The 14603-nt window shown below is 32.3% G+C and overlaps 1 protein-coding gene across 3 annotated transcripts; it reads right to left on the minus strand.

Annotated features, from left to right (window-relative positions):
- Positions 1–1198: 1198 nt before the first annotated feature.
- Positions 1199–9224, minus strand: LOC145333992 (cyclin-A2-like). 3 transcript variants are annotated; one of them, XM_080179265.1, is made up of 11 exons: positions 8652–9224; positions 6265–6450; positions 5715–5801; positions 5106–5291; positions 4478–4659; positions 4080–4227; positions 3736–3852; positions 3235–3405; positions 2842–2942; positions 2262–2448; positions 1199–2120 (listed from the first exon to the last, which is right to left on the minus strand). In XM_080179265.1, exons 1-10 carry the CDS (start codon positions 8826–8828, stop codon positions 2403–2405), a joined length of 1401 nt encoding a protein of 466 aa, XP_080035391.1. In that variant the 5' UTR covers positions 8829–9224; the 3' UTR covers positions 1199–2120; positions 2262–2402. The 3 variants fall into 3 exon arrangements, with proteins under 3 accessions (XP_080035391.1, XP_080035392.1, XP_080035393.1); XM_080179266.1 differs by having other exon boundaries at positions 1199–2136; XM_080179267.1 differs by having other exon boundaries at positions 1199–2143.
- Between the last annotated feature and the right edge of the window lie 5379 nt (positions 9225–14603).

A 14603-nucleotide genomic window follows, 5' to 3' on the forward strand; every position in this document is an offset into this window, starting at 1 on the left:
GTTAAAGAAAGGGGTGTTTTTATTTATTATTTTTATTTATTACAATTATTTTTTTTCTAGGATAATGCTTTGTTGGTAAGTCTTTAGGTATTATCAAAAAAATTATCGGATTGAATTATTTGTAACAGCTTTTAACTTGCAGAGTTGTGGATCCGCATTGATTGTATGCGGATCCGGATCCTCCAAATTTGGTCAGTGCGGATCCGGATCCGGATCCTTGCCAATAAAAATGAAATCACCAAATTTTTCAAAAAAAATATTTGTTCCTTAATCTCGAAGTCAAAAATAATTTTAATTTTTAAGTCTGAACCAAAACCTTAAAGATAGGCTCTCATCACGAGAATGTCTTTGTAAGTGACTATTTTATATAAATTTAGGTAGATTTTTCCATTTTTTCCGCATTTTTTTTTAGTCCAAGGATCCAGATCCGCATTTTTTTGCGGATCCGGATCCACAACTCTTTCAAGTTTTTGTTAAAAATTAAGTAAAATACACTTCGGTCTTGTGTTTCGATAGCTATTGATATCATTCGCCTGACTTGTCACAATTTTGTGTTAAATTTTTAGAGTCTTCTTTATAAAGCAGCCCAAACAGACTGCCACTTAACATTTATAGAGTAGGTTTGCTACTAATATCAAGCTCAATATTTTCTCACATTACTATATTATATTCATAAAATTTTAAAGTTTATATTCGGTCACATAGCACCAGACTAACTTCGTTACAAAATTCTTAAGTGAAAAAAAAAGTTTTGAAAACGCTGATTAGGCAAATTTTATTTAAACTTTTAAGGTACAAGGTATTTTCTATTAAATTTGAGTTTTATTAGGGAATGGGGATAATACTGTAAATATACAAAGTAGCTGTAGTTTATAAGCATGATCTCTTATTCGTTGGCTTAAAATCTTTGGAACAAAGGGAGGGGGGGTTTTATTGCAACCATATCGTAATCGATGTATAAATGGAACTTTATTAGTTTAACAAAATCCTAATATCTACACACGCTGAAGTAATCTGGAATATTTATGTACAATTACAGGTGTTAAGTAAAAGGAACACTGCCAAAAGGTCTGAAGGGATAAGACATGCCATGTTTCAATATTTACATCCAAAATATTTAAAATATGTTAGTCTACAATTAACCATTTAGGATTATAAAATATAATTATTATTTATGTATAGAATAAGAACACTAACGTATTCGCCAAACATTTTTATTTCAAACGAAAAATTTCAAAAACATAAAATTTGCCTCTAATGATAATCGCTAACAATCATCGTAGGGTTTGGGTCCTAGCAATTTAGAGGAAATATAATAAATCCATCATATTATACACAAGAGAAAAATAATAAGAAAGAGAAAAAACAAGAAAAACAATATTGTACAAAGATAAAAACAGGCAACAGAACAGAAAAGAAGCTAATTTCATAAATAAATAATCTTTTCTAGTTAAATTAAGAATATTTTATGATTAAACTAAAAATTTACTGGCTAATTTAATAATTAACCTTAATAATTCCAAATATCATGTAAAAAGGCAATGGTAAAAATAAAAGAAGATTCTACATAAAAATTAAAATTTGCAATTAAAGAGGCTTAAATACCACAAACCCAAAAAGAAAAATACAAATATAACATATGCATAAAAACCAAAAACATTTTATTTTAAAAAAAACAACGTCACATTGAAAGGTTAAAATTATTTCGCTTTCAATTGAAAATTTCGTCAACACTAAGAATTTTTTTTATGATTTTTAACTATTGATGAAATACAATATTAAAAACAAAAATTTAAAACTATAAAACCTCTTCTGTAATGGCAGGAAAAAATAAGAGATCAATCAAAGCGCCAAACAGAAAAGGTTAAATTACTTATTGCCATGAAAATATCTTTGGTGCATGGCTTGCTCTATATTTGCCACTGTGTAAGTCGGCATCGTACTAAAATTATTGCCACAGAGTGCTGTGTGGCTTGGTCAAAATTTTTAATTTTCAATTATATTATTTTTTTAAGTTTTCGATATAAAATTCGTGTGATTTATCCCCAATTTTTTTGGTGGGGATTAACAATTTTCAGTGCATTAGATTAACACAGGTATTTAGTAATAATATTAGTTATCTAAAGGTTTTTATATCTATAGTCTTTAAATTTAAAATTTAGGTACCAAATAAGGTATAGGTATGTAAAAATTTAAAATAACAACTTTATTTCAAATTTTCAATTGATAAGGCTAATGATTTAAGTCTATAACATAAAAACCTTTAAATAATACATTATATGAGATCATAAGGTCAAAATTAAGGTAACAAGTTATTTAGACATATATCCAGCCGTATTAAAGACTGGATGCTGTACACTATGTACTATTAGTAGTACATAGTGTACAAGGACTGGATGCTTCTAGTAAATGTTGGGGGGAGAAAGCTCAGACACTCCGAAGTGTTTCCTGAAAAAAAAAAAAAATTAATATCTAAATTAAATTTCAATGAGTAACGAAGCAATAAGAAATTATTTTTATAAGGCCTTATTGGATTTTGTACGGGGTTAAAAATGAACAAACAAGGGAAACTAAAATTACAACAGAATATTGCAATCTTCAGGAAACAGTTACATGACATATTTAACTTTTTAAGTACTAAAGACAAATACATGCTAAAAGAAAAAGGTTCCGAGACATGACGAAAAAGCATGGATGGAAAGCATCAAATAACAAAAAATCTAGAATAAATCTTAAAATTTCCGCGGAAAACAGTCTCCTAAATAAGATGCGATAAATAGCTATTTAGACAGCCAGTTTTAAAAAACTTCATGCCTATTAGACAAAATAAACATAACTTACTTTGAGTCCTTGTATTTGTCCCTAACAGCCTGTTGGGCGTTGGTCTCAGCCTTGCTGAACACTCCATGAAGACCAACAAAACAATCCTTCAGGTCCTCCAACTGAAAACAGTTACAATAAAATATTTTTTTGAACTATTAAAAAAAGCAGTTAGAACGTGCAGTTCACTGTAAAATACTACTCTGGTATATTACATAATCTTAAAAAATCCTCTAACGGCCTAGCTGCTTAAAATTTTTAGCTTATATACCTAATAGACGAACCTTTTATTAAAATGTTGTCTAGTTAATTACTGTAACAGCATAATATTTTCACTTAAACATGAAGATAGTAAGTTTTTTAATCAATTTCCTACAGCTTTGATTTACACTTAAAACACTAAGGAGGGCTTACCGTGTAACCAGCTTTGATAGCCAGATTGTCCGGCCATGCAGGAAGGTTGAGTGTGTGCCTGGCCATGGCAACAGCGCTGGCTGCCAGCAGACTGGGACTAAATTTCAGGAATGACTGACCATCCACCAGCGCCAACTCTGCCAGGTAGTTTGCCAGGCTCTCAAGCTTACCCTGAAAATAAAAATATATAAAAAAAATTCACAAAAGAACTTCGATAAAGGGAGATAAATATATGTTTAATATTAAGTAGGATAGCTAGTTCATAGAAGGGAATATTGGCTAATGCATTCCTCCTACATTAACAACTAAAAGTGCATTTTTAAAGTTTAAAATAGTGCAAAGATAAAGCTAAGAAAATTTCTTGCATTATAAAATAAAACTTACTATAGTTATAATGCTTTACAAAAGAGTCACAACCTACCGGATACATAGAGACTTACAAGAAACTTTATAAGACAATTGCGCCGTCCACGTTGTAATATTGATGAGTTATGAGTTTACCTTGATGGCGTGGTCTAAAGGCGCTGACTCGATGAGTTTGCTGATAAAGAGATGTGTGGTGGGCACAGACAGATCAAAGTTTAAAACTTTCAGCACCAAATGTTCCATGCGCAACACCTACAAAATAAATTTTTAGAAGTTAAATTTAAATCCAAGAATCGAAATATGAAATCAATATCTAGTATACTAAAAATTATTCTCTAATAACATTTATAAGCGAATTTCTTTAAACCTTAAACCTAGTTATAATAAGATAGATAAATGATATTGAGAAGAAAAAAAATAAACTTAAAATTTTACTATTTTGTATTAGCTTGATCTTTAAAAAAAACGAATTACTGTACCTGTCTCTTGTTATAAGTATCATCAGTGATGTAGACAAACTCTCCAACATCTGGGGGGTAGATCTCCTCGTATTTAGCGGCTATAAACATGCAGGCAGCTCCAACCAGCTGCAGTTTACTACGCTGCACAGCCATGTAACTTAAAAACCTAAAGCAAAAAAATTTAAATAAAATCACCAAACCTCTCTGAATATAGAGTATTAGATTATTGTGTAAAATAAGATTCATTTAAGTAATTTACATCATTATTCAATACCGGTTTCTATCAAAAGGATGTTAAAAGTAATACACAAGAATTAAATTGTCATGTTAAATATCTAGTTTTAAAAATGAACCAGACAGGATAAAATTGTTAAGAGCAGCTTTACAACCCAAATTAAGTACAGCAAAATACCTACCTATCAATGTAATTAACCGCCAGGTGGAGGGTCTCTGTCTGCAGTTTATATTCCTCTCCCACCTCAACCAGCCAGTCCACAAGGATGCTGCGCATAGTGTGGGTGATGTCGCCCTGCTTGGCCATGTAGTTGCTCTTCGGCAAGTGTTTCACCTCGCTGTCACGCAGGTACCGGTAAATATCCTTAAATTATGCATATTACAGATTAAACGATGTTTATTTTAGTTTGGTTCAGAATTTAAATGATATCACCTAGTGTCCTGCGACGAAAAGAAAAATCGTAGCTTTAGGCAATTTCGAAGTAGGCTAAAAATCGTATGCATTGTATAAAATAAAATATACATTAAACAAGCGCGACCACTCAGGGAGGGAGGAGACAATGTGCTGTTCATTGCATTAGTCTCCAAAGTTGAAGGATTTTTTATTCATTAGCTTATCCAATTATGGAGACTTTTATTGAATTTTAATTGGTTAGTTCATTAAGTTGAGTGTCCAAACGTTTTAACCACTAATTTTAGTATAAAGAACGGATAATTGTGTCTAGTTTTTGGGGACGTACATCAATTTATCGACAATTGTCTTAACCCTTTAGATCCCTGGCGACTACTACAGAAAAACAAATATCCTACCTGTGCATACTCAGGCTCTGTAAAGATATCAACAGTCTGGTTGTCTAGAATGGGTGGGACACGCCACTGCTCAGCCTTCTCCCCGGGGCTGGTCTTCACCCCGCTACTGCCCGCCACCAGGCTGGTCTCCATCACCATGGGGCTGTCCACACCACCAATCAAGGAGGTGTTCATAGGTTCTTCCTCCTGTAAAATTCATAATAGTAAGAAAAGAAAAAAATTAATACTTTTATATAATGTAGTAAGCTTTATTATGTCTGTAGTGAAGGATCTCTCTTACCACTAATCCAATATGGACCTCTTTTAAAGTGTAGCTTCTTGTAGGTCCAGGGATGGTTTTAGGCTTTTATATTTTTTATAAAAATTTAAGGTATGGTTTTCGGCTATTTTTCTGTCATTCCATATCGCTTCGAATACAGATCCCCTAAATACCAGGGGCGCAACCACTAGCACAATGAAAGATAACTCTGTATGCCATGGGAGAAGAGTATCGTCAAAATCCTGACTCCTATCTAATAAAGTTTCAACTGAAGGAGTAGAAAATGTCTAGAAAATAAAAATCGCCAAAACTACATAAAAAAAAACATTTTTAACAAAAAAATATCATACCTGGGGAGGAAGAGTGGATAGAACGGTCCTCTGGTGCTGAACATTCTGGCGGAGGACACGGGCGTGCAGGCCAGTGCTCTTCTCACTCTAGATACAACAGTTCATTAAGTCAAAAGTAATAGGAAGTATGTCAAGGAGGGAGCGTCTTTTATTCCCAAAACAGAACTAAATTATGTATAACAAAAACTTGTATCAATGCTAAATAGAAATCTTACAAAAAGAACTAGTAACCGAAAACTTAAGTTCTATAATAAAATCATATGATACAAGTAACACACCTACAAATTTTAAAAGAAAGTAAAAGGAATTTAAATTATCGTATTTACGTGTAAGTAATTATAATCTAATGTACATCTATATGCCTTGGGCAATTTTTGGGGTATTGAGTAACCATTTAAAAACTATTTAAACTTGTAAAGATTTTTTTGAAAGATAAGAATCCTCTCCAGAATGGCTTCAAAACAGATTAACATCCGCTGGATTAGAACCAGTTTTAAAAACCCATTTCAACACAAACATTAAAATAAGATAATCAACGGGTTTATTTTACCTTGACATCCTTTGGTAGCAAATTTTCCTTGTTAATGGTGGTAAAAGCCGACGTGGTAGAAGTGCCGAATGTGCTCTTAACGCCGGCAGGTGCCGCCTGCAAGAAGGTTGTCCGGTTTTGCTGGAACACACCGCTCGAGCTGGCAGCCTGGGTGGATTCATCACAGTAGATTGAAAAACCAGATCCCTAGACAAATAGTCAATTAATATTAAATCAGATGGTAATTTATTGACCAAAAATTACAAAGAGAGTCAGGTTTTATTCTATAAAGAATTCTGAAATATTCGAGAAGCTTTAAATGTTGATTAGGCTGGTTTTATGCCATTTTTCAGACCTCCCTTCCCTCGAGGTAAGGAGAAATTGTTATAATTCATTCATATAAAAATTAATTTTTAAATCCCCAAAAAAAACACGAAACCTTTCCAAAATACATTGCTATAATATAATAAAACCTACATATGTACTCAATGATGGGGGAAATGTACGTAGTCAACGTAGATAAAGGGAGGGAGTTTAAATCCATGCATGGGGCATATGAGAGAGAGACGGGAGGGAAGGAGGTATGCATTAATATGGCTTGGAATTCTACAGGCTTTAACTGACATAAACAGCTGTGCTTAAATGTGTGTGTGTGTGTGCGTGTATGTGTAGTGTGTGTGTGTGAGCCGTTGGGATTTAAACTCGGGCGCAATGAATGGCACAAAATTTGTTAAATGTAACAAAATGATTCCCATTACACACCCCCACCGACCCACCCTACATATAGTTTCTTTTATATGAATAACTCAAGTATATTGTGTAATATATTATTATATTAAAATAATATCCATATCGAATCAACCAAACAGAAAATTTGGCTTTCCATATAATTGCAAAGAAATAAAATATATGAAGAGAAATTTTTAAGTATACTATAACATTCAGACCCCAATGACAAAAAAATGACGTAAGCAGAAAACCACACAAACATCCTACTACATAAGAAATTTTTTATTTTGCACTAGGTGTAAAAATTCAAGTGAAGATATCTTCACTTAAGAATATATGATATACTAATGATGATTAAAGGTATACATAATTAAGGGGGTGGGTCGTCTTTATGACCTAAATTTCTAAAAACAATAGAAAATCAGGGCCCAGTAAACATAGTTAGTTGATGAGTTATAGGGAAAGTTTTTTCTCGTATTCATTCGAATCCGGTGGATAGGAACCGGTTCTAATCCATACGAAAAACGATGTCTAGCATCGTATTATATCCAGCTTTCTACGAATATAAAAATGCACAATCATAAGATTAAAGCCAGTTTTATTAATCCGTGCCTTAGGCACCTTAGGACTAAAAAACTGGTTTTATTCTTATAATTGTACATTCCATATCCGCAAAAAACTGTTTATAATACGATGCGAGACTATTCTCGTATTCATTTGAAACCGATTAATATCCAGTGGATTAGAACCGGATCTCATCCATACGAAAAACAGACTTGCCTCCCCTAAAGTCTAGTTCTCTACGAATATTTATAAAAAAAAACTGGTTTTAATCTACAATTTTTACACATTTTATGTCCGCGGAGAGCTGTTTATAATACGATGCGATAAATAACTATTCCAGTATAGCTTTGAAACAGATTAATATCCGCTGGATTAAAACCGGTTCTCGGTCATACTGAAATATCATGAATAAAATCGACGATTGCAGGCGAAAATCATATTATTTTAATATCCGCTGAATGCTTCTATAACATAATGGGATAAATAACTGTGCTGAATTTGTCAAAGGGGTGAATGCCCGTATATTATAGAACATGATTACGTGAAATATCAATACAAAGATATGATAGTTCAAAACTGGAAAATAAATAAGTGAATCAAAGGAAATATTACTATAAACCACTAACTGCTTCGCCCTCAACCTTAAGGATCTAAATGACCACGGTAAAATAAAAAACAAGGAGGCGCATTATTAAATAAAAAACCTATTGTTTATATGAGGATAAAAAAAAATAGCAAGGATAGAACTAATATGAATGCGACAACCTAGTAATATTAATAATCCCGTTATACAATGTGTAGACAACCCCTTGAATCAAATAAGGGTGGAATTTGTTAAAGGAATAACTCAAGTAATAACTTTTACATAAATATTTACTACCTATTGGAGAAAAGGCTACCACAAAATATATAAAATAGCTTTTAATAGAACCTAAATAAAGATTCCCATCTCAAGAAAACGCGTAATAGGCCAGATTACATATAAACAGATGAACAAATTCAGCTGCAAGACCATCCGTTTAGCCGTATAAGACTGAAAACTCAAAATAAAGGAAATTTCATTAGACTTAACCTCACATAATGATACATAATAAGCAAATTGAATAAATTCATACCTGGGGCTTCGAACTCTTCACCATCTGTTGCCGTCTGGTCATCATGGCATTCTGCGAGATTTCACCCAACACGGGTCTGCCCTGTTCCACTCTAGCCGGCATGTCAGCGGCTTTAACAGCCCTGCGGCCGCCGAAGCTAGCGGCTACACGGTTCTCCTGATCAATTAAATGCTCCATAATTGCAGAATTTCACAAAATTTTAATTAAATTATATGCAAATTCTATCACAGTTAGCCAAGACTTGATATTTTAAACAAATATCTAATTTTAAAGTTTCTTATAATGTTAATCTAACGCACTGTTATCTAAATAACATAATATTAAAAATTTATCTGTAATTTAATCACACGTGTCAAATGCTACATTTTCATATTACAACAAGTCTAATTAACACTCTTTAATTAAAAATTAAATTAGTGTTAAATTGTAACAAACTAACGGTATGTAGCAAGTTTAAAAGAAGATACTAAAATGAAAACTAAAAGTGTGTGAGTGTAGGGTAGGAAAGGAAAATCAAATTGGGCGCGCTACAGAGTTTCAACCAATAGGAGGCTAGCACACACACACACACACACACACACACAGAGTCATAGTTGCCATAGGAGTCGCAACACGTACTATTATTATATTTTTTATTAATTAGGATAAAAAAGTATATAAATATGCATCTTAAAGAAAAAATAAGATTGGAAATAAAAGTTATATTATCAAATATTAATTTTAATATTAAAAAAGCATAAAGGGTGAAATGAACAAGGATAATAATGCCCATAAACAACGCAGACACAAGGTTAAGTTGAAAAAGGACACTCATATTCATAAATATCAAAGTAACCTCTTGAAAAAAAGAACATTCGACCAGTGGCGTGCACAGGTTCTCCAAGAAGTTGTGCGAAAAGCATCAGAAGATTTTATATCATAATCGAGAGTGTAAGCAAAAGTGAGCGGAGGGGTAACACAGACACAAAGATGGTTGTTAATTTGTAGTCAGGGGGTTGGATACATACTTCTACACAATCAAACTATTCACGTCTCATAAAAGTGTGTTTGCACAAAACAAATTTTTCCACATACCTCTAAGATTCCAGGGGTTGTGACTTATCTTATCTTTACATCCTCCTTAGATCTTGTAGAGGGTACATGTAAAGTTTATAACAAAAGGTTTAAAGGGATAGGCACCTATGATGTTGTATCTAATACTCTTAATTTTACCATGTGGAGGATGGGGGAGGAAATACACCCATATTTTGACCATTAAATAATTAAATACTAAGGCTAACTATATAATTTTTTAAATTTCTTATTGTTCCTCTTGGAAAGAAATGGAGAAAAGGTTAAGTTGGTTATTTTTTCTTCATAATTATAAACTGTAGAGGAAGTGTTAATGATTTATATAAAAGTAAATGGATGTCTATGTGTCTTTCTGTGAAAAATAATCTTGCTTACCACTGCTTAGGTCTTGGAAAGGTTAATAACTATTTTGTGGAAGAGTACCTCAACTCTCCCAAGAGAAATCAACAATTGAAGAATAAACTCACCCCTCCCCAAACAAAAACAAATTTCCTTCTTTAAAAAATACAATGTAAAGTGGAGGGTTGACTCCAACACCCCCTTCCCACTTTTCTATTCTATTGCAAAAGGAATAGTGTGTTTTGTCTGTAGCGTGAAATAAATGCTGAAACAATTGAGCTCTTGATTTTGGTAAAGCAGTCTACATGTTAGGGTAGTTTTAGGCTATTTTATCAAAGGATTTAACTCATGAGATTGTTTAAGGCTATTTTTTGCTCTGTCTTGCCTATATAAATACAATCTGCTAATCCTTATGTACAAATAAAAGGATGTGAGAATATCTGAATATACCATAGGATCTCACTAATATCTGAACTGATATGGTTTACCATTACAGTGAAGCTTTTTATACATTAAAAGAAAGTTTATAATCATTTTAATAAGTGTAACCCTCTGAATAAATTTTTTTAAAATTTTCTTTTTAAAAAAATTGACTATCCTCTTTCTAAGTGAAAAAAGTTTGAATAATAATTTTTTGAAGGAGGGGTATTGTTTTCAAGGGGCGATTTGAGAAACCCACCCCTACATAGTTAGAAACCTTCTCTGAACCAAATATGTTCGATCAGCAGTTAGCAAGATCCTGTGCAGCAGACACACAGAAAAAATTCCTGTTAATTTTAAATTAGAATTCGATTTACAAATACTTTTAACATTACTTATATTAAAATCTTGGACGCTAATTAACTAAATTACTTATTTTCAACTTTGTATTTGGCAACTTGTAACTTGTACAAGGAGGAAGGAAAGCAGACAAGAGAGAGGGGATAGGAAAGGAGAAATAGTTTGGTGGTGAGAGTACGAGTGGAAGTATGAAAGGGGATGAAGTACAAAGGGGGGAAATACGAAGAATACGGTGAATAGATAGATAAACACTATGCGGACGAAATTTAAAAAGTAGGAAGGAAGAAAGATTAGGTTATATTTTAAATTCAATTATAACAATAGCAAACTTTAAAGTATTAAGAATGTAACGACAAAATTATTTAAATTCTATATTTAACTTACTTGTAAATTAAGTTTTCTTCTTGAATTACTTCGTTTTATTTTACTCATTTTACGAATTTTGATGAAAAAATATTTCGACTAACATATTTAGAAGATTTTCTTTATAATTTTGGAAGATTTTTTACACAAAAACTTTATCTCGCAGAGTTCATATTTTACAACCAAAAAAACAATTAAGAGCGCATTCTTGAGAAAAAAAAATTAGGAGCGAAGCTACTCTATGTCTAATAAGCTAGCCATATAGTTGTACGTCTTGTAGCGGAGCTACTCTATGATTATATTTTCTCTTTAAAAAGTTTTCAACAGGAGGTATAATCGTATTACGTATATTCTATTTGTATTGAAAATAAATAAAAAATCAATATTGTTGAGTAATTGTAAAAATAAACGATACACAAATTGCCCAAAAAATTTGTTTTAATCATAATATATTTTTGCTTCACCCCTAGTCTCTAGGGGTACCAGAAAACTGGTCTAAAACCACCCCAAGACAATTATAATACTTCCCTGAAAAGAACAAATAATTTGGACCGGCACTATCTGAGATCTTTACCTTCAGACAAAAAAAATAAATAAATATTTTAGGATAGAATTAAATAAATTAGTGTTGAAAAATAACTGAATTTATATCCTATCATATGAAGTAGTGAGAACTTTTTAGTCTGAATCTAAAGATCTCGAAAATTGTTTGTCCGTATTTGCAAGGAAGCTTCATAAATGTCTTGTGGGGATTTTAGGCTACTTTTCTGACACCCCCCCCGGCCCCCCCCCCCCTTGGCAAGCGGCTAGGGGCGGTTCATATAGTAATTATCAAAATGTGAAGTATTAGAAAGATAAGGCTATAATAGTTATTTCTTTCATCGTATTATAAACCACTTTCCGCGGATATAGAATGTATAATCATAAGATTAAAACTAGTTTTTTTAGCCCCGAGGTGCCGAAGGCAAGGGCTAAAAAAACTGATTTTAATCTTATGATTATACATTCTATATTCGTAGAAAGCTGGATATAATACGATGCTAGATATAGTTTTTTCGTATGGATGAGAACCGGTTCCTATCCACCGGATTCGAATGAATACGAGAAAAAAGGATATCTCTAAACGTTGAGATTTAATGAATTTATCTATGTCTAAATTCCTGACAAAAATCAATATTAGTATAAACAGAATGCAGATGGGAAAATTTTCATAATCTTCTACTACATGTACACTTTCTTTTCTATATAAGTGTGAAAGGATGTCCTTTAAGATCCCAGAAATGATCAATAATAAGTCATAAAAAGTCATATTAAATAAAATCATTTTTAGTAGCGAAGATACTCTATAATTTGAAATGTCCGTCTGTATGTATGTCTGAAACGTGATTTACTCGGCTCCTATTCAAGATAGACAGCTGAAATGTTTTGGTAAAGATTCCTTTGACATATGCCCATCTAATCTATACATTGTTTTGTCCATCTGTCTGTTACTTGGGTGCTAGATCGATTCCGAGATTTTCAACTTTTTGAGATTTTCTCAATTCCTATTCAAGATAGAGGGCTGAAACTTTCAGAGATTGATTTATTTAACATTCAAAAAAATTCCCTATTTTATCAAGTTTAATGATTATTGTATGATACTGCTCTATAGTAAATTTTTCCCGATATCCATTTATAATTTTTGAGCTTCGCTACTTGTGGATGTTGTCATTCTTGTTTCCTTTTTATTATAAAAAGAATTAGGGTTATTGTTTGATCTAAAGATCTCTTAAACAGTTTAGCCGTGGTGGATTCAATTATTTCGGTGGGCATATCACCAAGCCCTAGAAATTTTTACTCTCCTCTACGATTCTATAAAGTTTTGAATAATTTCGCAGCCTTAGACTCTGTATTCGAATGGAGGAGAGAGTGGGTTATAAAATGGCATAAAACCATCATAAAAGTCTTAAACTTGCACATAAAAAAAAGCCTAAAATCATCTTACTTCATAATTAAATTGAACAAATCAAAATATTTGAGGATGGGGGTACTTTTTCTTCAACCCCTTATGACAAGGCCAGCCCCCAGAGGCTAAGACAGAGCAAAGGGTCTATCTAAAAGAAACTTTGTATCGTGGAAAGAAAACGAAGTAGAGGGTTTCGTCGTATTTTCACAGTATCTTTTCTCCTATTTCTAGCCCATGCGGGGCAATCATTAACATTTATCTAACTTAACCTATCAAAAGCTACTGTGAAAATACGTTTCTGAAACTTTATATACAACCGTTTGATCCAAAAGTTTGCTATGAAAATTGATAAGATTGTTTAATTTTGCACCTTGGAAACAAAATAATGAAAATATTCGGTGAATTCATTTTGACACAAGGACAATCATTTCCAAAAGTAGCAAAGATTGTTAACCTGGGCCTTCTATCCCTCAGGGCTAAAAAAACTGGTTTTAATCTTATACTTTTTTTTCATTTACAATACGCAGAGAAATCTGTCTATAATACGATGCAATAGATACAATTAATGGTTTATTTGTATCACTGGACATAAATTAAAGTGAAAATGGCTGACAAGATATCAACATTTCTCAAATTTGAGGTTGGCATTCTATCAATATGCAATTTCAAATGATTCTGTCGACAATATGGCTTCGATAAAATGGTATTTTTTTAAACGCCCATAGAAAAAAATACACTACTTAGCTACTTCCCCCACATAACTTTACAAAGTGTCTCAAAAATCAACCATGTGACGTCATAAAAATGAGGGATTATTTATCTCTTTTTTAGGGATTTTCTTTCCCACTTCTCCTCTCATCTCACTCAGTTTTATGACGTCACATGGCTGATTTTTGAGACACTTTGTAAAGTTACACCCATATATAAAAAAATATTTTGTTTTTAAAACTAAAATGAAGAGGTTAACTTAACTATCCTCTCCCCTTTCCCTAAAAGGCCTCTAGGGGCGTAGACTTTAGTTTTTAAAAAAACAACTATTAACTTGAAATACTTTTAGAGTAGCTTTGCTTTTCTGATAATACGAGAATATTGATACTGAAACAAAAGTCGGTTAAAAAAGAATTAAATTACAATACATATATGATTCACCCCCCCCCCCCCGTAGCCCCCCTCAATGATATAAAATTGATAGATAATAAAACTATCAAGGACGAGTATTATGAAAAACAAATATTAGATAAAAAGATTACAAAAAAATTTACAGAACTTTTAAAATAATGGCTGTTTTCCTAACAATTATGGTCTTTGTATTCTGAATTGAAGAAAGGGAATGAGAGACCAAGGCTTTGATTTCAAAATAAAATAGTCAAAAACCTTTCCATGACCTTTATGATGATTACTTAAAATGGATAACTTGGTCGGTTCAGTGGTTAGCGAAATATTAAAGACAAACA

This window comes from Acartia tonsa, chromosome 12, assembly GCF_053477335.1.
Source record: "Acartia tonsa isolate MP-2025a chromosome 12, ASM5347733v1, whole genome shotgun sequence".
Classification (NCBI taxonomy): Eukaryota; Metazoa; Arthropoda; class Copepoda; order Calanoida; family Acartiidae; genus Acartia; species Acartia tonsa.